Source organism: Leguminivora glycinivorella, chromosome 18, assembly GCF_023078275.1.
Source record: "Leguminivora glycinivorella isolate SPB_JAAS2020 chromosome 18, LegGlyc_1.1, whole genome shotgun sequence".
In the NCBI taxonomy this organism is placed as follows: Eukaryota; Metazoa; Arthropoda; class Insecta; order Lepidoptera; family Tortricidae; genus Leguminivora; species Leguminivora glycinivorella.
The window spans coordinates 2,049,030-2,076,013 of NC_062988.1; the positions used below are offsets into that span (position 1 = coordinate 2,049,030).

General features: G+C 35.9%; 1 protein-coding gene across 1 annotated transcript in view; it reads right to left on the reverse strand.

Annotated features, from left to right (window-relative positions):
• Positions 1-26,984, reverse strand: part of LOC125235771 (transcription factor egl-13) — a 134,525-nt gene that overhangs the window by 6,145 nt on the left and 101,396 nt on the right. The window contains exon 4 of the mRNA XM_048142357.1: positions 22,748-22,958. Coding sequence (XP_047998314.1) covers positions 22,748-22,958 — 211 coding nt within the window. The remainder of the gene's footprint in view (positions 1-22,747; positions 22,959-26,984) is intronic.

The following is a 26,984-nucleotide window of genomic DNA, read 5'->3' on the forward strand; positions in this document are numbered from 1 at the left end:
AGATCCACAAACGGACCGACATTTTATTATGATGAATTCATTAATAAAGATTAAGAGTGAAGGAATGTCGCCGGAATGTCGTAAACTTGTCGTTGTCGTTACGTTTCACACACCTGTGGTACTAATTATGCGTTTTAAAAACGTTCCTCGATAGAAAAAAAAAGCGCTGCTCGCCTAGCGGTAAGAGAGTGCGACATTCAATCTGGAGGTCGCGGGTTCGAACCTCGGCTCGTACCAATAAGTTTTTCGGAACTTACTTATGTGCGAAATGTCATTTGATATTCGCCAGTCGCTTTTCGGTGAAGGAAAACATCGTCAGGAAACCGGACTTATCTCAATAAGGCCTTAGTTACCCGCATCGCATTCGCCACAGTTGCGTTATGCATCATGATCACGGAAAACTGAAGTGACGGGTGGATGTCAAAGTTGTGTAGATTAGGATCCCGGTTAGAGTTCCAAATAGAAAAAAAAAAAATGTTTTTTTTTTCAGAATTATGAAAAAAAAAACCGAGCACCAGGGTTTTTTTTCTAAATATGTTTTTTTTCAGATGAACAAATAATCCGACAATAACGGTTTTTCGTGAGTTGTAACGTGTTTCAATAACAATAACGTACATTTTAATTCGATTAACATTCAGTATACAAACGTTTATTGGGGAATCCCCGATGCGGCGTGCAGCGTGGAGAGGCGATGGTGTTGCCAACAGTAAATTATTGATAAGCCGAAAAGCGCTATCTCAAACGAAAATCCATAGCTAACTTATACTTAAGTATCTATAACTGACAGTTCCATTTTCAAAATCATTTGGTTTTGAGATAGCGCCACTCGGCTTAGCAGGGCAGAATACTGATAACTACCAACTACAAATTTCGTAAATGTTACTTTTATAAGACCAGAAATTAAATTTATTTGATTAAGTTCGTTTAATAGTTAACATTAAGTCTAAAAAACCGTATAAAAGTATTACCTACTTTGAAATATACAAAATATACTCCAAAAAAAAAACTGATTTTTTCACGGTTTTTTTTCATGTTTTTTTTCAAGCCAGGAAAAAAACCGTTTTTTGCAACCCTAATCCCGGTCAATATAAGTAGGTATAATGAAACTAACCGTGAATAATCTAAAACTCATATTTTCCGTGACTTAATGCTTTCGACCTATAATTTTCTTGAAGGTTGAAAACTCACGTGGAAACTCATGTGTGTAGTTCATGGTGGAAATAACACATTTATATATAGGAAAACTATGTTAATGCTGTTATAATTCGGATAATTCTTGATATTTGCTTTCGATGTTATTTAGATGTCAACTAATAAGATACAGAATTTGTTTGATTTAATTGGGATAAACAGGTTTACAAAGAGAAATTAAATATTTAACTGTTATGGTGTTATTTAAATTAAATTTTATGTTTCTTAATGATACCTATTAATAGACACATGCAACAACGCAGTAGCAAGTGCGTTGTGGACGCTTAAGATAGAAGTATTCTACGTTGTTTTCCGTTAATTCATAGAGTCTGTAGTTAGGTTTAGGTACCTAAACCTAACTATAGGTTAGTTTAATTATAGTTCAAATACGTATCTACTTCATAACTTATAAGTTGAAAAAAAAAACTGCCGAGAGAAACAAAAATACAATGCAACTTACAAGAACACATCGTAAAGCATATATCAATCTCCGATTGCTACACAGACGTGCTAACATTACGTAACTTGTGTTGTAATGTTACAATTATTTCACAAATCATAATGAGGCTAATAAACAGCGAACATACAAGCCAATCATATAGGCGTACTTTATTATGAGCCGTCGTAAACTCAATACTAAATACTGTGCGTACAGAGTACGTAGCCAAATGTATAAACTCTTACAATAGGCAACTTGACTGTACATAAAATATTTTTCCCCTCACTAGCTCGGAAACACGTGTTTTGTCCTTTAATACCAGCGGGTAAAAACGCATTTTATCCACTAGTGGGTAAAGTAATTTGACCTTGAATAAAATCAAATTAACTGCTTTAAAATTGATAAAAGTAGGTAAATCTAGTAATAAAGATCATTTACCACCTATGAAACTACTAGAAGCAGTGATAAACGCATTTTTTGCGTTGTAGTTTCCTCGCTATAGTGAAGGGAAAAGTTTTGTGTTACACTCGGGTGCAAATGTATTTTACTTCTCGTGTGTTAAAAAACTCGCAAGTTCAGATTCTATTCTCGAACCACTCGCTTCGCTCGTGGTTCAACTATAGAATCCTTTCACTTGCTCGTTTTTCAATTCCACACTCGGCGTTAAAATACAACTTTGCCCCCTTGTATAACAAATAACTATTATACCATGCACGAAATAAAGCATCAGATAATTATAAGAAAAACAGGGACAGAAGTTATTTTAACTCCAATTTATATTTTATAAATCAGATAGAAATATATAAAGTAAATCAGTTGACCGTGACGTCACTCAATTCGATTTCATATTAATTCCATATTACCAAGTCGTTTAAAATCGTTTTGACAGTTCTAAAAAGAAGCTGATTTGACTAGGAGGAAAGTAGCCTATAATATCGTTATCGTCGGCTATCTCTATACAGAGCTAGGGGGCGCTTCGATCGGCAACGGCCAACGATTGTCATTCGGTTCGACTAGGCCGGCGAGCATTGATGCGACAGTGACCACTACTCTTTTCTTGAAGTTTTTATTGGTACATAAATATCACGGGTAATAGTTTCACATAGTTTAGCTGCGCGAAGCTGGTATCTCCTAAATATATTTCATTCCAATTAAACTAAGTAATTTGACGACAGGTGACACGTTGAGGATTGATTATGTTAACGGAAATAGAAATGGGGTTTGATTTATTAGTTTATTTTATTCTACATACATAACTTTAAAGGCATTTTTGTCGATAGCTTTTGGTGGATATGCCTACCTATGTTAGTCTAGTATATTCTCTGATAAAAGATATGCTTTGTTTTTAAACTATTGAATCTCAAATTATCGCATTCATTGATATTTTGATTTGTAAAATTAACAAATTCACTCATAATTATCAAATGAGGAGCACACTGACATTTTATCCCCATCCCTCTTTACCGAGTTAACAATGTGCCACGGCGGCATGCCATGTTAGTTTATGTCTGTTGCGGGAACTTCGGGTCTAGGCATCACTGTCATTTATATGTGAGAGAGAGAAAAAACATATCATCTTCTCGCTCACGTATGAAATTCTTTATCTGTGCAATGCAAGTGCAATGCACTAATAGGGTGACGCCATCTGTCATAACCTTAGAGTGTGCCTCCTCATTCTTTATTTAGGTACCGCTTACCACCTCGACTTTGAGTTTTGACTCATTTAGCCCGTCTAGAGCATCGATATTACGATGGATCACACAGCGATCTAAACCTGTCTGAAAATATTAAATTTTATACAAAAGATCGCATCTCCAGAAATTAGGTCAGATCACGACATCCGCTAGAGCTGACGGATTCGCCAACCCACTCAAACTAAAAACGTTTTATATACCATCTATGTTTTATACCAATCCTACTTCTACCAACTAGAACTAAAGTTGTTAACCGTTCGAATTTTACCGGACTTGTGACGTTTCTGCGTTGATCTGAGTAAGTTGCGCGATTAATCCACGTGCGGAAGATGCACCACTCAAAGAGGACATTCCTCGAATTAATTTGACACGCGGTTGGATAATTTATAACATCCTACGGCAGACCGCGAATCGCGATGCTGTGCGCTCGCGCAGTGATTTGCGCGAAAATATGAGGTAATAATAGAAAAGTAGTTTATTGCATTTATTGCAAAACACTGTACAAGTAACTGCTATAAGTAATATTACGTATAACAAATAAATAAAAATAATATTCTATCTTTGAATCCAGTTTTTTTTTAATATTCTCAGTTCTCATTTTCCAAAACCTAATAATACTTTTAAAATTAAAACAAATTCAACTTCATTTATTTCAAGCTCATGGCTCATAAGATGAACTTTTGAATAGGTACAGTAGAAACCTGGATTCGGATTCTTGCATCGATATTTGTTTTTTTTGCCGTAGTGGCAAAAAACATGTCCACGCTGAATTTCAGTACTTAGTTGGTCCTTTTACAATGATAAAAAAAAAAAAATAATATTTGGACAATTTGGTCTGTATTCAACGTAATACCTACTTTTTTAAAAAAGTTAAATTGCACACAACAACCAAATTGAAATAAAACTAGAACACTCATACCTGCAAATTAATTCAAACTTGTTTTTACTCATCGTCTCTTCACTTCACTAACCTTATTTCATAAAATACATTGTCAACATTTTGAAATATTACCCGATTAAAAATACAAAGCACTTGCGAGCACATCAGTGCTGCAAGCGGAAGCTCACGTCCCCAGCGCCATCTATTAAAGATTCTCTGCACTTCTTGTTTTAGCAGGAAACGGACGACACCCGCAATTTTGTATTTGCGTTGGGTACTCGCCAAATATTTAAAGTACGTTTTATTGTATTATAGTTTGGCTATTGCTTGCTGTCAATTAGCAAGGTAGTATTTTACTAATATTGGCGGAACAGCGAACAAATCGGTGTGGAACGGAAATTGACTGACGTAAATTAATGGTCATGCATGTCGTAATATTGTGTTGAAATTTTATGTGATACTTTTTACCCTTTTACCCTAACCAACGACATTGAAAAGCTGGGGACCGATTTTTGAATATCGAACACGCGATTTCGCCATTCGGAAAAGTTCGTGGAAAACGATGAAAAGCTAGTTTTGATAAAAACGAGCGCTAGTATTTTGAACTTTATTGGCAGCTAGCGTTTTTGATACTATTCGTAGAATGTTAGAATGCCTAGTAGTGAAGATATGAACAAAATTTACAAAATCGAATGACCGAATTTCTAAAAATCGGTTCCCATTTAGTATTAGTTTCTTATATAATTATGTAAATATGGTCATGTAAATAAAGATATTTTGTTCCCATAATACATAAACTCAAGTTAAAAACGCCTCACGATTAAAAAATAAAAAACCGCGCCAACCGACAATGGTCTGCCGGAATGTCATCAACGATTTGAGTGATAAAACCGAGTAACCAAAAACACCCAAAGCGTAATAAAAAACCGAAAACAGGTCTAGAAGATTTACAGAAACACATCGAGATGATTATCATGTGTAATTAATATTTCAAAATGTATTTAGACGCATCATTTTATTATATACGAGTGCTTTTAGTTTCGTAAGCGGAGAGAGCGGATCGTGAGTAGATAAATTGTATTAATTATTGTAAATCTTTGCGAAGATTCATTGACTTGAACGGGGTCGTTTATATTATGCCTGTTTCACACTAGTGCGCGAAACTGCGAATATAGGCACTGGTCCCAAAGAGACGCATATCATAGCGCGAGCTAGTTCGTATGAACTATATGGGCCATTTTTTTTCAAACTTGTCCACTCCACATTTTTTTTGGATTTGGAAATTTTTATGTGGTTTCCAATCAGAATCGCGAGCTCTTTCAATCCTGACAAGAGAAAAAAAGTGTCCCAAGGTTTTTTCCCATTCCGTTCCCATTTTTTCATAGATTTTGTATTGCGGTAACGGAATGGAAGGTTTGAAAATGTATGGAAATCTTGGGACATTTTTATTCTCCTATCAGGATCGAACATGATCTCGCGATTCTGAGTATGAATCGAGTAAAAAATACCCATGTCACAAAAAAAGTGGTGTGGACAACTTTGAATGAAAAAATGGCCCAAATCGCTCTCTCTTTTATTTACACGGGAGCGACTATCTTTTGTTCGTTTCTAACGCCAATAGCTCATAGTTTAAAAATATTTTAAGCGGGTTACTCACGTATTAAGTCGATATAGCGTTCGACATGTTTCGGTTCAATTTCGAGAACCTTTCTCAAGAGTAGCGACCCCGCCTTTACATGTCGAGAGCGCGACGCATACTGCGGGCGCTTGCTCGGCGCGCGCGGCTGCTGAGGACGGGCGCAGGGGGGGTCGGCGGCGCGGGCGACGTCACCGTGGCGAGATCGGAGCTACCCACTATGTAACTTTTGTCAAAAGCAGGATTGCACACAACACTTATTACGTCACTTGTTAAGGGTGCGTTTACACTGGGGACCGACGTAGTGCCTAGAACTGTTTTCCAACTAGGTGGCACCGACCAACCACTGTCACGATTGAAATTGGGATGACGACTAATTTCTATAGCTTCCCGTATTTTCCGCTGAACGAAGAACTTTTCTCGCGCCAGTACGGTTACCCTATCAAATCTTACATAGTGCGTCGTGTCCGAATCCAATACGTGTTCTGTCACCGCAGAGCTGTGGCTGTCCCGGCCCTTCATACTACGTATGTGTTCAGAAAGCCTTGTCGAGATGTTCCGGCCGGTCTCTCCAATGTATGACTTCCCACAGGAACACGGGATCCTGTACACCCCGGGAACGTTTAAGGGCTCCTCAATGTCACCAATGTGTTGATGTACATCAAGGGAGTGACGGATAAGATCGGACACTTGTTACGCCGAAGATATAGCATCAAGACGATTTTCCGTCCTCACACGCAGCTCAGGAAATGGATGCGTTCGCCAAAAGACAAGGAGCCCTTAAACGTTCCCGGGGTGTACAGGATCCCGTGTTCCTGTGGGAAGTCATACATTGGAGAGACCGGCCGGAACATCTCGACAAGGCTTTCTGAACACATACGTAGTATGAAGGGCCGGGACAGCCACAGCTCTACGGTGACAGAACACGTATTGGATTCGGACACGACGCACTATGTAAGATTTGATAGGGTAACCGTACTGGCGCGAGAAAAGTTCTTCGTTCAGCGGAAAATACGGGAAGCTATAGAAATTAGTCGTCATCCCAATTTCAATCGTGACAGTGGTTGGTCGGTGCCACCTAGTTGGAAAACAGTTCTAGGCACTACGTCGGTCCCCAGTGTAAACGCACCCTTAACAAGTGACGTAATAAGTGTTGTGTGCAATCCTGCTTTTGACAAAAGTAACATAGTGGGTAGCTCCGATCTCGCCACGGTGACGTCGCCCGCGCCGCCGACCCCTGCGCCCGTCCTCAGCAGCCGCGCGCACCGAGCAAGCGCCCGCAGTATGCGTCGCGCTCTCGACATGTAAAGGCGGGGTCGCTACTCTTGAGAAAGGTTCTCGAAATTGAACCGAAACATGTCGAACGCTATATCGACTTAATACGTGAGTAACCCGCTTAAAATATTTTTAAATATGTATGAGTCTCACGGGAGTTTTATAGTTAAAAAAGCTCATAGTTTAATCGCTTTTTAGGGTTCCGTAGTCAACTAGGAACCCTTATAGTTTCGCCATGTCTGTCTGTCCGTCCGTCCGTCCGTCCGTCCGTCCGTCCGTCCGTTCGTCCGTCCGTCCGCGGATAATCTCAGTAACCATAAGCACTAGAAAGCTGAAATTTGGTACCAATATGTATATCAATCACGCCAACAAAGTGCAAAAATAAAAAATGGGAAAAAATGTTTTATTAGGGTACCCCCCCTACATGCAAAGTGGGGGCTGATATTTTTTTTCATTCCAACCCCAACGTGTGATATATTGTTTGATAGGTATTTAAAAATGAATAAGGGTTTACTAAAATAATTTTTTGATAATATTAATAGTTTCGGAAATAATCGCTCTTAAAGGAAAAAAAAGTGCGTCCCCCCCCTCTAACTTTTGAATCATATGTTTAAAAAATATGAAAAAAATCACCAAAGTAGAACTTTGTAAAGACTTTCTAGGAAAATTGTTTTGAACTTGATAGGTTCAGTAGTTTTTGAGAAAAATACGAAAAACTACGGAACCCTACACTGAGCGTGGCCCGACACGCTCTTGGCCGGTTTTTTGTTGGACCAGTGCCTGACGTGGCCAGTTTGTATTGGTTGTCTGTTTCTATAGTTGCGAATAATAAGATTCTATATTTTGCAAAGTGTGGAGCTTGCTTTACAATATGTAAGAGTAATTATTTATTAATGCCTTATATTTTGATTTATCTTACTGTTATTTATGATGAAAGTATTAAAGAATATCAATTGACTCATACTAGTCACTGGTTTCCGCCATGTTGGATTGTTATAAAAATGGCGGACATACAGTGACGGTGGGCAGTTCGAGTACAGACGAGTTGTAGTGAAGAAGTCTTGAATTATTTATTGTAAATTGGTTGTTAATATGTTTGTTATAAGCGAATAAAGTAAAGTGATGGTACAAGTAATAGTTTTCATCATCAACCCGGTAATGTCCCCAACAGGTCAGAAATGGGACGAAACAAGAATCGGTAAAGATTTTTGCCACGCCACACGAACGTAAGGTTTTCTTTCCTTTGGTTTTTTTTTGTGGAAGTACCATTATCTTACTTTACGAAACGTGCACTGAAATTGTTATGGTAAGTGAGACATTTATTTTTCTTTCTTTGGCGTTGTAGAACTGGTTTGATAATCTACCGTCATGACTATATTGCAAAATCTGATGGAATAAAATAATTGTGGTAAATTATATCAATAGATCAATAATACGCATAAAACAAAAGTATAATTATTGATAAAACGTGCAGTAGTCAATCACTTCTCATTATTTAACATTATTGTTAAAAAAAAAGATGTCATCATTACATTTACTTACCCTCAGTACTGTGTATTATTAAAAGTTATAACGATTTCTTATTTTTATGAATCCAAAATGGAACACAACTTGTTCAGAAAATTGCATATTATTTTACACATTAAGCGCTACGATATGCTGCAGCGGTCAATTTGTGACAGTATGTCTTTAAGAAATCGTGGAGTTATGAGTAAACTGGCACTTTGTCAATAGGAATAAACTCTTGATTAAACGATTTTTTCCTTTGTATTAGCAATGCCTCGAGTTGTTAAAAACGGATAACAAAATTTTGCTTCAAATTCACATCTCGGTTTTTGAAAAGTGGTGACATTTATTATACCAGTAAGAAAATAATCATGGGTCAAATACTTGTTACTTAATTATGATACATATTCGAACTTATCAGATTATACAGATCTGGAATACAATTTAAAATAAATATTTAATTATATAAGCTGTGTAAAAATATGTAATCATAAAATATTCTAATATTGCAATTTCTTGAGTCAAGGGACACAATATTGGTAAAAAAAAATATGTAGGTATACATATTATGACATGTTGATTTTAGTTCAAATTGAAAATTATAATACAGGGTTACTTGATATTTGATGCGTTAAGTACGATATTGATCATAGTATTTTTAATGTATACAAAAGTCATTTCCATCTGACACGTGGCATAATGCCGGACCGTGCCCAAATCCTGGACTAAGTTTTTAAATACTTTGTGTGAATCGAATCCATTACATTAATCGTTAAATCGAAGTTGTGTCACTGTCATTCAATTCTGTCACTGAATTTAAAATTTAATGAAATTTACTTTATTGTATTAAAATGCCGGATTGTATATCCATCTGTTTTAATAATGTGACTTCTTATTGTAAAAAGGAAGTCTTAAGCTTAACCGTAACTAGAAAATTAAAGTTTTGCTATGTTTAATCTGATTGGCAAGAACATGATTGAATATTACCATATAACGTTTATTTCCAATCAAACTAAGTTCTAAATCTTCATCTGTGAAGCATATGTTGTACGTCAAGTCGTTTTAAAAAAACATGTTTATCGTTATAGCAGTTGTCAATCTATAACAAAAATCTAATAATATGATCGTTATCATTTCTTTTAAAAAAGTTTGGTCACCTCTGGTCGTTCGTGAAATCATTTTCGGATATACGAGTAGTAACTCGTTATAAAACAAAAATGTTTTTCTTTATATGATCAATCATCATTAGTATAAATCTCAAATATTTTAACTGTGTTATAGATTTTACGAAGTTTAATTCCATGAAAATTGAAGTGCTTGGTCTCCTCTTGCTTGTTGACGGCAGGCATTTATTATTACCATTCTACAATGGCCAGTGATGGCGCAAGTATCTGATCAATGTATATCAAATCATTCTTCGTATATTACCATGATGATCATGGGTATGTATTCGATGGGAAATCGACAACTAATGTATAATGCTGTGAATTTAATCAATGATATCATTGTTTGTTTCTGAAATAACACTAATTCAATATTAATTGCAATGATGATTTATATATTGCAATGGTGATAATTAAGGCAAATGAGATGACATCACTTCACAATTGGAGTCATATGTAGAGTCATATGTAGAGTCATATGTAGAGTCATATGTAGAGTCATATGTAGAGTCATATGTAGAGTCATATGTAGAGTCAGATGTAGAGTCAGATGTAGAGTCAGATGTAGAGTCAGATGTAGAGTCAGATGTAGAGTCAGATGTAGAGTCAGATGTAGTCAGATGTAGAGTCAGATGTAGAGTCAGATGTAGAGTCAGATGTAGAGTCAGATGTAGAGTCAGATGTAGAGTCAGATGTAGAGTCAGTCATTATCAAGAGTTATATTAATAGGTGTATTAATCATGTCGGTCAATATGTAGAGTTGGTCAAAATCATGTAAAAGAACCGTCAATATGTAGAGTTGGTCATAATCATGTAAAAGAACGGTCAATATGTAAGTTGGTCATAACTCATAATCATGTAATAAGTAATAACGCGTGAATAATAAAATATTTTGATCGTAGTACAAGGTATACAATTAACGCTATTATGGTACTTATTGGTAGATATCAACAAGGAGGATACCTATGGCACAATGTAACATGTGTCTTATGGAATCAATGTTTGATGCACGTGGACGGACGTGTTAGTGTAAAGCACGTGGATGAACGTGCGAGTCTTTTAAGCGCGTGGATGGACGTGCGAGTATTTTAAGCGCGTGGATGAACGTGCGTCTTTTGAAGCGCGTAGATGTACGTGCGAAGCTTTTAATTTTAATACACGTTGATGAACGTGCTACCGTTTAATTTTAATCTTAATAAATAATACATTAAACAATAATATAAGTAGTAGAATTCTTACTGATATAAGCAATCGATTCAAAATAATCAACCAAAAATAATATTCTAATATTTCATTACACGCCTTACGTTAACAATCGGGATATGTAGTTGGGAAAACTTAAATAAAATGTTAGTCAATTACAGATAATTTTAGGCGCAATGCCATATTCATGAGTGTTTTTATTATTTGAGTTAAAAATTTTACTATGTTCATAAATACCTACAAAAGCATCTAAAAAAAAAAATTGTTTTATCAATGACATTATGAGAGTATATGCGTTATGTGATTTTAGTAACACGGAAAACCAACCTATTATTAGACGGACACGTAATCTCGCTTGCCCGTATTATATAAAAATGATTACTTTAATGATATGATAGATCATTTTGTCGATTTCCAATGAAAAAAAGATCTTCGTAAGTTCGATATTATTCAAGGCGATATAATGTGTTATTTAATTAAAAAATATATATATATATATAATATTAATTGAACACAAGTACATCGCTATAATGCATGCATAAATTCTGGTCTCATGGCTTATAATATATATGCAGTTCTTGGTTTTTCTTCAGAAAGCTTAAATCGCTCAAACTACATTGCGATGATGTTTCATAAAGCGGTTATTAATTAGTTTTATTCACATTATACCGCGAATATCGCTGCATTAGATAACTTTGATTTATTTATTTCATTAATATAAAAGTACACTTCAATCTTTAATAATTTATATTATGATCGACAATGTCAAACATTACAATTATGGCGACTTTTTGATTGGTTAAGTAGTACAGTAATTACATTTTTCTCTTTTGGCTACCCGTATCTAGTTCTTTATGTGTAATATAACCTTGGGTGCTCATTCTCAAAAATAAAGTAACAAAGAACATTATGTTTTAAATTATTATGCTTGAATCAGAACTAACAATAAATTTGAATAACATACGCAACTTATACTTATTACTTAGCATATTTTGTTGGTGATATATTTGGTACATACTAAAAGTCAAGTACATATACCTCGTATCGGTTATGAAGAGACCTATCCAAGTATCTGTTATGACTCTTTGTAAGACAAATATTTTGCGATATACTTACATTCGTTAAGAATAATATAAAAGGTTCAATGTATAAACCCATTTCATAGATATCAGGAATAAAACTAAAATGTAGAAACCCAACATAATATTCATTGTCTAAATTCGCAATAGCCTTTCATGGAAAATAAAGTTATACTTGATGTATATGTGGAAAGTTGATAATTATATGAAAACCCCACAGCTTGTAAGCAGTACGAATAATGATTATTCATATACCTTATCTATGTCATTGCAGCCACATTGCATAAGTATATAATATCTAACGGCTGTCGCTATAATAAATAGCAATTCGAATAGCAATAGAAACATGTGACAATCATATTAACTTGTTGACAAAAATGAATCTCAAAAGTTCTTTGACAAAACCTTATTTTAACTACACCGTGTTTCACTTAACACTAAAAACCTGAAAACAGTTTATTCAGAATCGAGAGTAGAATCGAGAGTAGAATCGATTGAGCTATATCTTGATGGGGGTAATATTTTTATTTAAATTAGTATTATTAGTTATTTTTTTACGTGCCCATTCTATTGTACTCGTAATACAACATTGTGTATATCGCATTGCTAGAGGTTGTTTACCTTTTTTTCAGTATTTAGGGGTATTAATACTGGCTGGTTACATGGACGATTATTTTTTCCGCTACTAGTTTGACGTTGTTTGTCAGTTCAATCTTAATGTTTATCATAAGTCATAACAAATTCAACTCTTACCTAATTACAACCTTGTCATTTTGAATATTGAGTTTATTTGCTTACTGCGATTACCTGTCCAATTTGAAGTTTACTGTGACAAAGCTTTAAAGTGTTTTACAGTGACATCTTAGCTGTCTATTGGTAAACCTTATGTCGTTGCAGTAACGTACACAAATAAATAGTCCTATGGTTTATGATGGTAGTTAGCAATTATTTTATTGAGTGTAGAGCTAAAAGTCAAGTAGAGCTGTACAGAAAATTAAAAATTCAATTTAAAAAAAAGTAACGATCAGATTAAAAGATGAATACTCTAGATGAGTTTAAAAAAATAAAAATCAGTTGGGGTGTCTGAGGTTTTGAGTGATACCGGAAACACCGTGTATAATCAGAAATACAGATCAATTTAATTCCACTTATATGGGCCTATAACCTAAATAAAATAACTTGGAATTAACTTACATTAATTATATTCCCAATATATAAAGAAGTTTTCTATTTCGACATACTATTGCATCAATCTTAACTAGAACCTAAAAAAAGTAATAATGATAACAGAATAAAAAAAAATACCGTGCACCATAGTCGTATTTGCGATGGTGCTTAAATAGTTGTTTAATATAATATGTATAATACGTTACAAATGGTAAATAAATAATTAGGCACGATATTTCATTAATCACGGGTTATTTGAGTATTTAAAGATTCTGCAGATGTATATACTGCATAAATCAGAAAAATCTTAAATATACTAAACTCAGTATAGCGATATATTAATAAGTGACGACAATAATTTATTTAATCATAACGACTATCAATACATTGTGACTTATTGAATTGATTACCGAACCATAATAATTTTACCATAATTTCGAAGACAGTCGAAATTTTATGTTTCTAAAGAAAGTGTTGCAAGTTTCAGATCAAGGACCCAGGAGCGTCCAGGTGAAAGGGCCAGGGTCTGGTATTCATTTACCACCCAGGAGTGCCCAGGTGAGAGGGTCGGGGTGTAGATTCACTTCCGACCCAGGAGTGCCCAGGAGAGAGGGTCAGGGTAAAGATACCTCTTTCGATCGTCGACTGAGTCCTTAAATGCTGGCATGGTATGCGAGCTTGCGTCTGGCGGCGCAATATCCAGCGTCCATGATGAGCAGCTGCGGCAGCAGGCTGACAGAGCTTGGGTGGCCCATGATGCTATTGCCCCGTAGCGGCACGGGAATTCCGTTCAATCATGTGATGAGGTGGTGATATCATAAAATCGTGTAAATATGTTCTTTTTGCTTATGTTTCGCGAGTGCAGTGTGCAGTGAAGTGTTGCATTGTTTACTGAAATATGTTTATAACTTGTGAATGCCTTCTAATTAATTTAATCATCATAATTTAATTGGATGTAATGAATTCAATTGGATGTAATGAATTTAATTAAATGTAATGAATTTAATTGGATCTCAATAATTTAAATCGAAGTAAATCTTATTCATATATTTATTTTTCACAGGCCTATGTCTGATTAATGCTCTTTCTTTAGACTTGATAAGGTTTATAGAAATATTTAAAAATCCATTTTTAGTATACGTAAGTTATAGTTTTATTATAATTGAGAATTACTTTTCCATAAATAAATAATATTTTGCTAATATCAGTCTTACAGCATATCGTAATTATGTGGTAAAGGTATCGGTATGAAGTGTTATATGTTTTGTATTTCTATTGTTTAAGAATTATTTCAAATGCATATTATACTACACTTTTTTGTTGTATAAACTGGTATTGTCTTTCTTTTGAATTATTTCACATTAAGCTTTGGCGAAGGGTCTCGCCTCGAACAGGATGGCCGAGCTGTAAGAGTAATTATTTATTAATGCCTTATATTTTGATTTATCTTACTGTTATTTATGATGAAAGTATTAAAGAATATCAATTGACTCATACTAGTCACTGGTTTCCGCCATGTTGGATTGTTATAAAAATGGCGGACATACAGTGACGGTGGGCAGTTCGAGTACAGACGAGTTGTAGTGAAGAAGTCTTGAATTATTTATTGTAAATTGGTTGTTAATATGTTTGTTATAAGCGAATAAAGTAAAGTGATGGTACAAGTAATAGTTTTCATCATCAACCCGGTAATGTCCCCAACAAATATTAGTAATGAATAAAAATTATAGGTGGAAACAAATGAAGAAAATTTTTACGTTTTTTATGATAAATGGTCAGTAGCTAATGTAGTAACTAATATTTTAGAATATTTTAATTAATATTTCCTGCAACCAGTTCCGTCACAACAGCGTAACATTCATTATAAAATATTATTATTTTTCATTGAAATAAAGTAGCTGCTACATTTACATGACAAGGAACAGAATATAATAAACGATATGAAGAATAATATTTTTTTTATAAAATCATCTACTTTCGGGAAATGCGTACCTATTTATCTACTCTGAGCTCAAAATCATGAGGTCTATCGATTTATATCGAACGCAAACATAGACTGTGTCAAAACAGCCACATTTGACGATCGGTCTGGCTCAGTCGGTAATGATCCTGCCTGCTAAGCCGGGTCCTGGGTTCGAATCCCCCGGTAAGGGCATTTATTTGTGTGATGAGCACAGATATTCGTTCCCGAGTCATAGATGTTTTCTATGTATCTATGTATGTATGTGTATTGTGTATGTGTGTGTATTTATCTATTTAATTATGTATATCGTAGCTTAGCTTAGCACCCATAGTACAACCTTTGCTTAGTTTGGGGCTACGTTGATCTATGTAAGGTGTCCCCAATATTTATTTATTTATTTATATTTATTTATAATATGTACGACGAACTGTTTTCCTTATTGTCAATCTATTGTCCTCCTAATTCTAAATAACATAATAACCCAACAACTTGTCAGTTATTCTAAAATAATAAAACGTTACCATGTTCCGAACCTCACGAGACCCAAAATAATTACGAGATCCAAACATTTCACACAAAATCTACGTGACCTATATCACTTTCGATTGCAGAATATAACTGTTTTAGAGTAAGGCCTGAGTGCACGCTTATATAAGGCGTGTAGCGGGGTGGGGATGCATGCGGCGTGTTATAAACAACTGAAGCTCATAGAAAATACGAGTTGTGCCTGTTATTCACTGAAAAGATCGCTCCCAACTAGTAAGATCTCCGAAGTGTACTAGTTCGTTCTTTTAGGACATATAGTACACCGAAAGAACGAGAGACAAATTGTGCATATGGCCGTTTTAGTTCGGTTGCGGTCGGATCACACGGATCGCTTTGCTGTCATTGTCACTTCTCTTCTCTCCTTTCGCTCCCATTCTGTTGCGCGTGTGTGTGTTCTAAATGTACTAGAGAGCAGAATCATTTGGGAGTAGTTCGGTCTAGTACAGTTCAGGGAATCGTGTCTTTTGTACTATTAGTACATGTACTACACAAGCCTAATAGAAAAGTCCTGAGTCCACACTGCATAAGGTTGCATGCTCGCCCCGCCGATCGCTCCGCTCCGAGCGTTTACTCAGGCTTTATACTTCGAGTACATATTAATTATATTTAGCAATTAAACGGATAGCGGCGACATGGCCCGTTGGTGAATTTTCACATTTCTGAGTTGGAAGCCATTTATCTAAATCCTTGTTTATTTTAGTTTCGTAAATGTGAAATTGGAATCGTCTTATTGCGGGTAAATCTGTTTTACTAGGTACCTCAGTAGGACAGTTGTTATATATTATAACACTATGATTGTAAATATATGTACGATGACTTTTCATTTCCTCTTTCCCAAACGGGACTTTTAGTAAGTTTCCCTTTTGTACGAGCACCTAAAGGCGTAAACTTCGGGAATATTCTTCAAAAACGAAAATGTTTCCCCGTTTTACGACTTCCAGATTTAATCGTTCTTACAAGAGTTTTCAATTTGTCATTACGTAATTTTGTGTGACACAAGGCTGTGTAGATCATTATTGTGTAAGATGTTTTTCCTCTACCATAAACTTAGCCGTCATTTTGCAATTCGTGTTATCTGTGATAAAATTAGATCTCTTATGGCAGGTCATGGTTTTTTTATATCCACGTCAAGAGAACTTATTTTGAATATTAGTTAAAAATATGCTTTAATATTACCTAACATCAAGAAAGGTACAGTCGACTACAAAGAGATGTATCCATTTTTTCACCTTATTACAATGCAATAAGGTAAAAAAGTGTATACATCTCTTTGTAGTCGACCGTACCTGATAAATTATTATTATTAAATAACGTTCTTTCTTCAAAATATGTATCATCAATCTGTCACGTTTGAAAATTACCGCTTTTCTATATAGTCTGATACTTTTCTAAACGGTTTTAAGTATAGACTTGATTTAGATTATTTTCGTTACTTTTACAAAACAACATTCATCCACATCTCAATTAAGTAGTTTCCCCATACATCTACAAATAATGCTTCTTTTATGTCCGTCCATCAGCTGTTCAATATAAACCTACAAATTGGACTAAAAATAGAATCCCATAACTAAAATTACAGAACTGTTAAACAACTCTGTTTTACATCGTACGTTTTGTTGAAATAAAATCGGTATTAATCAGCCAATTTAGTCGTGCGTACTTAGAATATTAGGTCGGGGAGAAATCTTTTCGTATGTTCTCTGTTGCAATAATAGCTTTAAGGTATCTACAGGGGGGCCAATTTCGGCTGACGATGACGGGTAGGTACGAAGTAATCGATTTTTTTCAATGTTTTGGGCTATTAACTTGAGTTCCAAATGGGTCCACTGAACGAGTGCCATATGTGACCAGCGGACACAATTAAATAATGTAAAAAGTATACCAGTCATAGGACAAATTATGGTCAATTAAAAAGCAAGCCACTACACAATGATAAACCAATACAAATGTTTTCATCCGAGGAAACCTTTTCATCCACTAACGTGATGTAAACAATTTTGGAATCATAACGGCTGCACCGATTTTAATGGTTGGGGTAGCTATCAGTTTGTATTAAAACATTTATTTATATAAAAATTAAAATCATTTAAAAAATAAAGATGGCGGCCGAATAATAAAAAAATATCATTTTTTTTTATTCTCACGAAATTTACAAATAGTTTTTCTACCATATGGACACATTTTTATTTATTTAAATAAAATCTTATATTAACATCTGCAAAATAAAACAAAAAACATTAAAATCCGTTCAGTAGTTTTCGAACTATACGCATTGAAAATGAAGCGCGCGGGTTTGAAAGACGTCTTTGCACTTGATATGTGATGCATCGTATCGTTTGGTACCGCTATACAGGCAAGACTGATTATTTATTTTGGTCACAACTTACTATATTACTATTCAGAATCAATGATTTTAGTATTTATATACATTATTAGTTTTTTATTCCGAGTTTAGGTATATTTATATAACCCCCGTTAACTTGACCATCACATAATTTTGATTTTAATACGTAAAATAACTTAAATGCACATAACATAACAATCATAACATTTGTATTAATAGCAATTGTCCTTTCCGAAGACTCAAGAAATAATTTTCGACAACTTCTGTAGGGGGCTACGGAAACATATATTAATACAAAACATACTTTTTGCTTCTCGTCTAGGTTATACTGAAAGATAAAAGAGTCATACAAAATAATATCAAAATACAAGGAAATAATGATAACATAATAACATAATAATTGCAAAATAGTTTTTATTTTGGCAGATGCCTTTGCAAATATAACATTATTAATACATTGCATTATTTGAATTGCGCCGCGCAGGGTAGACCCACAACCCACAACACGTACAGCGTATTGTTTCGCAGCCTTTTTCACAACCGCAATTGTCCAAGTATACATATTCATACCATATCTCCCTGTTTTCAGACCACTGCAGTACCCAACTATCATTGTACGTCTTCCAACCCCAGGATGATGGCATAGGCACAGAAGTAATATCCAGAATATGGGGCGTTGTTATACGACACGGAGTGCTGCCGATGTTGGTTAGGTACTAATTAATTTTTGGTGGTAAACAGTTTCTTGCTCACCAAGTTCAGGTGAACTTTTCAAGCATGGCGATTATTCTTCCAGGAAGACTTTGTAGTTACTGCGATGTTTCTATCAAAGCTGGTATAACTTCAGTGTGTGTGCAAACAATGTTTTAGAACATGATTTTTTCCTTTTGTATTGAAAAAAGAAGTGGTGTCAGACGTAAAGGCGTAAAAAGTGTAAAAACCATGAATAGCAGTCGGTCTTCTAAGATCCAAAGTGTTAGCTACTTTATAACTTATACTCCGGTAGGTTATTCTCAATTGAAGTATTAAGAAAATATACTAGATAAGAATTGGAAATTTCCCAATATAATTAGCTCCATAGATCACATGCTTAAATGCCAAATTGGGACCGTTCTTAACACATATTTTAGTGAGCAAGCATGGACTCAGGCCTGTTTACCGGTATAGTTTGGCGGCTTAGGCACTCGTAAAGTGTCGTTTTGCTGAAATTCCTGCCTCCATTTACATCACGTCCGATCTCGCACGTAACGCCCTGAAAGCCTCCACGGCTACAAACTGCGAGATAAACTCAACGAAGGGCATGGGACACTCTAGCATCCGTTACCACCCTGAACTCACTCGAGGCCTCTCATGAGGCAAAGACCTTTCGAGGCTCTAAGCTAGGTCCAAACCCGAATCTGGCCACTGACTTTACGTCTATCCTTCACCCGAAGACTCCAGTGGTTTTTATTTAAATACCAAGACATCTGTATCGGAAGATGTGATGATACGCGTGAGTCCCTGTTCCGCTATATCTTTTGCGTGAGGTACAATGAGGCTATCAGCTTCTTCCGGTTACGTTCCTATGGTTTACCCTGAAATAGCGGAGTAGTTAAATGTTCTCTGAGGAAGTAAATGGTTTAGAAAAAAAAAGTCACCACACTTATAACATCAACAGGCTACAGTTTCTGGAAAAAGTCTTGTTGGTTGTCATACTGAACAGTGTCTTCCTGGAGGAATAATGGCCAAGCTTGAAAAGTTGATCCGCAGACTCAAAATTTATCGGTTAACTTGGTGCGCAAGGAACTGTTTCCAACCAAAATTAATAAGCAGCATTCCACCAACATCGCCAGCACTACAAAAACATACGCTCCTTGCCGCAGAAAACAAGTTATTTTATACATAGATATTTCTGTAGCCCCCTACAGAAGTTGTCGAAAATTATCTCTGGAGTCCTCGGAAAGGACAATTGCTATTAATACAGATGTTATGTTATGTGCATTTAAGTTCTTTTACATATTAAAATAAAAATTATGTGATGGTCAAGTTTACGGGGTTATCTAAATATACCTAAACTCGGAATAAAAAACGAATAATGTATATAAATACTAAAAACATTGATTCTGAATAGTAATATAGTAAGTTGTGACCAAAATAAATAATCAGTCTTGCCTGTATAGCGGTACCAAACGATACGATGCATCACATATCAAGTGCAAAGACGTCTTTCAAACCCGCGCGCTTCATTTTCAATGCGTATAGTTCAAAAACTACTGAACGGATTTTAATGTTTTTTGTTTTATTTTGCAGATGTTAATATCAGATTTTATTTAAATAAATAAAAATGTGTCCATATGGTAGAAAAACTATTTGTAAATTTCGTAAGAATAAAAAAAAAAAAAAAATTTCATATTTTTTTTTTATTATTCGGCCGCCATCTTTATTTTTAAATGATTTTAATTTTTATATAAATAAATGTTTTAATACAAACTGATAGCTACCCGAACCATTAAAATCGGTGCAGCCGTTATGATTCCAAAATTGTTTAAATCACGTGCGAAAACGTCTTTCAAATCCGCGCGCTCCATTTGAAATGGGTATAGTTCAAAAACTACTCAACGGATTTTCATGATTTTTATTTTATTATATAGATAATATAAAATTTTATAATTATAATGTTTTTGTATTGTTTTGTAAGTATTTTTATATTTCCTACATTAAAAATATCCTAAGACAGATTAAAAATAAACAAAGGTAATATATTATATAGTAGTCGATTGAACCTTGTAATAAACTTTAAAATTTGACGTTGTGTGATGTGTCCGAATCGCGCTAATAAATGATTTGGTCAGACAGCCGCGCTCATATTTCGGGAACGCTTACGTATTAATGACGCAAGGGGACGTCATTCGGACCTAGCGGACGACAATCGCTGATTATCGCTATTTAGATAAATACTGGAGTCATTTAGGTATTTTACAGTAGGTACATATTATGGCGCATTATGTCAAAAATTGAAATGGCCATATGTACTGTAAAACATTGTACGATTCATGTGCGAATAAGTAATTCGCAACTCGTGTCGATTTAAAACGCTATCTACTTTCGCGTTTTCATTTTATCGCCACTTGTTTCGATTTTCTTATTTATCGCACTTGTATCGTAATATTCGTAATGTAATATTTTGATAATATTCATTTGATATTTTTTGTTGTTGTACTTAGTTGAACACTAGAACTAAACGCTGGTGACATTTTGGGTATACCTAACCAAAAAAAAGCGTTTCACATAAATTCTGCTGATCTACGAGATCGATCGTAAATTATCTGGTTAGAATCTGTCGGTAACTGGTTGTTGTCTTTGATCTCGTGTCAGAGGTGAGTCAGTGGGTAAAACAAGTGTTTTGTCAAAGCCACAAACCTGTTCAGTCGACGGATTTATAGATAACAAGGTAACCACGGCCTGTAGCCAAGAGCACATTTGTTGACGCTTCGTAGCGCATTGATATCTCTCTCTACTGATCTTCCGTTTTAGTGCGACCTCGATTTCCAAACGCAAAGGTCCAAATGCATCTATTTAGCGTGTCCGAACTCAGTCAAACCGACTATGTCATGTGACTATGTACGTCTGTAATTACACCTTTCGCGTGTTTTTTTTGTTTTTCTGATTAAAAAAAAAACAAATAGGTGTTGTAGATGGTGGTCAACGAAAACATGAAAAATACCTCGTTAAGTGATATTGCAACAACACAAATAATATGAACACTCAAAGGTCAGAGCATTCAACAAAAACTTTAAAACATTACTTTACATGATATTTAATTGCAACAAGACAAAAATTATGAACATCCATGGGCCTGAGACATATTTAAAATCACAGGCAAGTAACAACTTCAGTACATAATCTGACACGCTCGGCCCCTATACAAATAGATGAACTTGTTTCTTCTATGAATAGTCCTTTGGGTCAGAGACTTTCTTAATCTCAGGTACTTAAGTAACGATGTAAGTGTAGTAAGTATTTATTTTATATAAATGCTAAAGAGCCAGTTGCATATCGTGCGCCTCAGACCGTCAACGATTGTATTCTTGGCTACGTACCCAGGTACGAAACTTTAATTGTATTATCATGTTTTTCAATCATCTAACTTCATCTGAGATGCCGCCGCCTTTGGTGTTGTCCACGGTTTGTAGCGTTAGTGAGTAGAAAGAACCTAATCGGACGTGAATGTGGAGATTGCATGTAATCATCTAATTTAAAATGTCTCATATAAATCTAATTTTACGGACCAACCCACGTCGTCATAGTCACTTGACAGGCAGCTTAGGTATCCATTATCAAGCACTAATAATACTGAGTAATGGTTCACATCACATTGTATCATAATTTGCGTTATCCCAACATTTGCCAGCGACTGTAAAATATCAAAAAGACATTACCTATCACACATATTATAGTCACAAACAGAATCTTCGCCCGACACTTTAAGTTAGAGGGCGTCGGAGGCGCACGGCTTTGGATAGGACTGCGTGCGTCGGGCTTCGCCCGACATTTTAAGTTAGAGATCGCTGAAGGCGCTCGGCTTAGGACCGCGTACGTCGGACCGGACTGCCCGACTCTTGAAGTATGAGGGTGCCGAAGGCGCCCGGCTTAAGACCGCGTGCATATACTCAATTACTCACTGTTGCACTGCGGGTTGTAGTCATCCTCCTTCATGCTATACTGGGGGGAGTGCACAGGCGGGTACGGGGCGAAGCGGGGCAGCATCAGCGGCGCGGGGGAGGGGGAGCGCTGCTTGCTCAGGTTGAGGGGCGCGTCCGGGTCGGGCGGCGGGGAGCGCGCGCTGGCGGTCAGCTGTGCTAGCTGCGCGGTCGCTGGCCAGGGGGAACCCACCTGTATAATAGAAAAGAATAGATTATGACATGAAAAAGTAGCAAAATTGTGAATTTGTATGATAAAATCTTTGATTTCCATTAAGACAAGCGTATATTCACATAGACATTACGATACAAGTGCGGAAAAGAGGAAATTCGAAACGAGAAGCGCTAAATTACAACACGACCGAAGGGAGAGTTTTAAATCGACATGAGTTTTAAAGTACATAAATATGGCTTCAGAGGTTTTAACATAGAAATTCGATAAAGTACCACTTTTCGCACTAGTGCGATAAAGTAGCACACAATCCTGCAGTCAAACTGTTAAACAGTTTTGCAGGGCCTCTGATAAATTGTAATATTTGTCGACTGTATAACAATTCAATAAATAATCAATAATAATTATTATGAATAGAATATAAATTTGAATTTTCAGTTCGTTATCGCAATTAGTTGTCCTATTTACATAGGTATTTAGGAACTTGACTGACGGACAGAGTCGATACCCTTCCTTCTGTACCTTGGTACGCAACCCTCAAAAATGCTACATCGCCCGCCAAATCCTATTAATAATTGGTTGACACTGTGACACACTTTCAGGTGTATCGTGAAAGATTGTCCGTATCACACAATAGTGTCACACTCATTATATGGCCAATTAGAGGCACCGCGAGGGGCGGTTAGCCAAATGACGCGGTCAGTTGTTGGCAGCGATGGGGGCGGTAAAGCCACATTATTTATAGCCCTACCAATTAAGACGCTACAGGAGCGAAAATGCTAAAATGTAAAGGACCCCCCTTTCAATTTGGGAATTTTAGTCAAATATACTAGTGTTATTAACTAGATTTATCGAAAAAAAAATGTCCATTCAGAACAACTCAGTTAAAAGATATTGCGCAAAAATCTTCGAGGTTCCGCTCTCGACTGTTTCCTCCTTCAAAACTTAATCAATCGTAACGAAATTTGAGAATCTGAATATTCAATGAAATAATCTGTGTCGGACCGTTTAGTTTTTTTTTGCTAATTGTTACCAATTTTGAATACCACACCTTTTCTGCGCCATAATCAATAAGGCCGTTTTTGGATTTATTTGATGGGCTCTAGCGTCTCTAAAAATAAGAAAATCAAACGTTCCGACACAGATAAAAATAATAATAATCCGTGTTGAAAAAATCATTGCTCTATCTTCAAAAACTAGGGAGGAAATAGTCGAGAGCGTTTGTATGGAAAAATGACCTCTCCTGTATCGTCTTAATAGAGGCGGTCTTTTAAACATATATACTCACGCCTGTATTCCCGAAAGGGAAATACGAAATTGCAGAAATTTCATTGCCTCTCTTCTCTCTTAGCACTTAGCGAAGAGTTGAAAGAAATAGAGGAAAAGAACGAGAGGAAAGGAGTGGTAAAATGCTTAATTGGACACCACACAGGTCTATTAAAAGTTATTTTTATCAGTTACGGATTGGTTGAAAAAGCAATCAGTGGATTGTGAAGCCAATACAAACCTTAGCCACATAACTATGCGCCTAACTCGTATTAAGGTAACAATAAAATATATAAATAGGTTTTAGTCCCTAATATCAGCAGACAATTAGTTCAATTTTAAACAAATAAGTTGTTACGAATAACAAATTGAATATTAATAACGCAAACGTAACATCTTTGAACAATCTTCAAGTCTAGTCTGAAACTGGATGATGGATCATCTGTAAAATTTCTTTAAATTTTGGCCTGCAGCTGCAATGTTAAAGTTTGCCCACCACTGCTTTAATCCCTAATATAAACTCAGCATTAGACTTATATTGACCGGGATATAGACCATGATTACCTTTTTCTTTTCAGGGGTAACGCTGAAAGTGAATGCAGACGACGCGCGCGAAGGAGGGCAGATCGCGCGCTGTCTACGCAACTTTGACATCCACCCGCCTTCGTCAATTTTCCGTGATCATTATGCATGCAACTGCGTCGAAATATCGGGAGCTCGACAAAAATCAAAAAGGTAATCACGGTCTATATCCCGGTCAATATAAGTCTAACGAAAATAACCGTGAATCATTCAAAACTCTTATAATCTCAGCATGCGACTAGTTTTAAACCTATAAGTTGTTACGATCCTACCAAACGGAATATTACTAATAGAAACGTAACATCTTCAAACAATCAAAAGGCGGTCAACAGTTTCCTCAATCGGATGTTACATCAACCTTCGTCTCTTTAGTCCGAAACTGGATGATGGATCACCGCAGGGTCCGACATAACACACCGGTTTTCTAATTGTACAACTTTCGTTTTCATCTTCAGTGAGAATAGTGGCGTTTTGCCTATTATAATGGTTAATTATATCTACAATAAATTTGTGGGAAAGACAACTTTCTAGATATAGTTCCTACGTTGCTAGCCTATACTTATACGAGTAGATATATCTGATACTAAATATATCATTTGGCATGTAGGGTATTGTTACTTTATTCTAGTGTGTCTACTTATTTGAAAACCTAATATTGGTCTTATTATACGTTGTATTGTGCAAAGGAATATATCACCCGTTATTTGTAATGAGTGAGGAATAAATGATTAAAAAAATCACATTGATATGGTAGCTATGAAGATAAGTTTTGAGTCTAAAGGCACTGACATAATTTTGATGTTAATTTTAGGAAGATCATAAACGTTTTAACTATAATGTAAATAAACGTTTTATATTTTCTGTGTATTCATGTGTAGAGTTTGCATTATCCGGTGGATTTTTAATATTCGAATAATTCGGATAATACAATTTTTATTATTCGAATATTCGAATAATTCGGATAATTTCGGATAATTTATTAAATGGAACAAAATTAATGTTACAGGTGCGTATAAGCGTGGAATTGATAACGGCTGAGATAGATGAGCGCCATAATGCGAAATTTACCTACATTTTTATTTATTTTTTGCATAAATCAGCAAACTGTAGAAATTAAAACACACCTTGCTCTCTATCTTTAGTTCTATGATTAGAATCTTGCAATCAGATGGTGAGCTGTCGATATAAGACAGTTAGTAGTAGTGATTAGTTAGGTGTTGGATATAACGAGAAGTTTTTCTTACAACACCTTTACCTTGGAAATGGATGGTAGAGAGGATGGCTTGTGTAGAGTGGAACGTTAGACAACATCATTGGATAATATGATGGTTATAGGCGATACAGCGTTGTCATATTATCCGTTCCGATATCGGATATAGGAAGGATGTCAAAGGCAAAAATCAAAGATGGCGCCTTGAATGATTTCGAGAATGTATAGGAGTCGGTCCTTCGCTCGATCGGATCGGATAGTCATCTTAAATCTGCGGGGCCCTTCCGGATACACTTCGACCCATCGGGATCTTTTGTGCAATTACCCCCTTAGATCTTAAGATCCTTCAGCTATTCAGGAGCTTCTCGACCATCTCCACGTATTGGATGATGAGGCTCATGGGTAGCTCTCTGATGTCCTTTGGTACTAGGTAGCCTGCTCCAAAGTTCTTCATTCTTTGTCTGGCGAGGGCGTGACATTCACACATTAGATGTCTGACGGTCTCTTCCTCTTCGCCGCACATGCGACAATCTGTGTAGTCAGCGTGTCCCATCTTGGCCAACATTCCTTTGATCCCGTAATGGCCTGTGAACACCCCCGTTATAATTTGGAGTTGTCTTTTGCCTAGCTTTCCTAGCTTTTTACTCCATCCAGATTCTACCCTCCGCATAAAGAGCTTTGAATGCTTCAGACCTACCAGGGCATCCCACTCTTTTTGGTGATTAGCCTTTGTATGGTATGGTCCTTCATAGCCGGTTTAATGGTTCCTTGTGAGGTTGTCTTCAGACCTGGCCTTGGCAAGTTCATCAGCATTTTCATTGCCAATGAAGCCTTCGTGCCCCGGTATCCATACCAGTCGCACCTTGTTTTGCCTTCCAAGCTTGTTAAGAGCTTGGATGCCGTTTAATACCAGTCAAGAGTCACCTCTGGGCGATGTGAAGGCTTTGAGTGCCGCCTGACTGTCGCTGAGTATATAGATATTCTTTCCT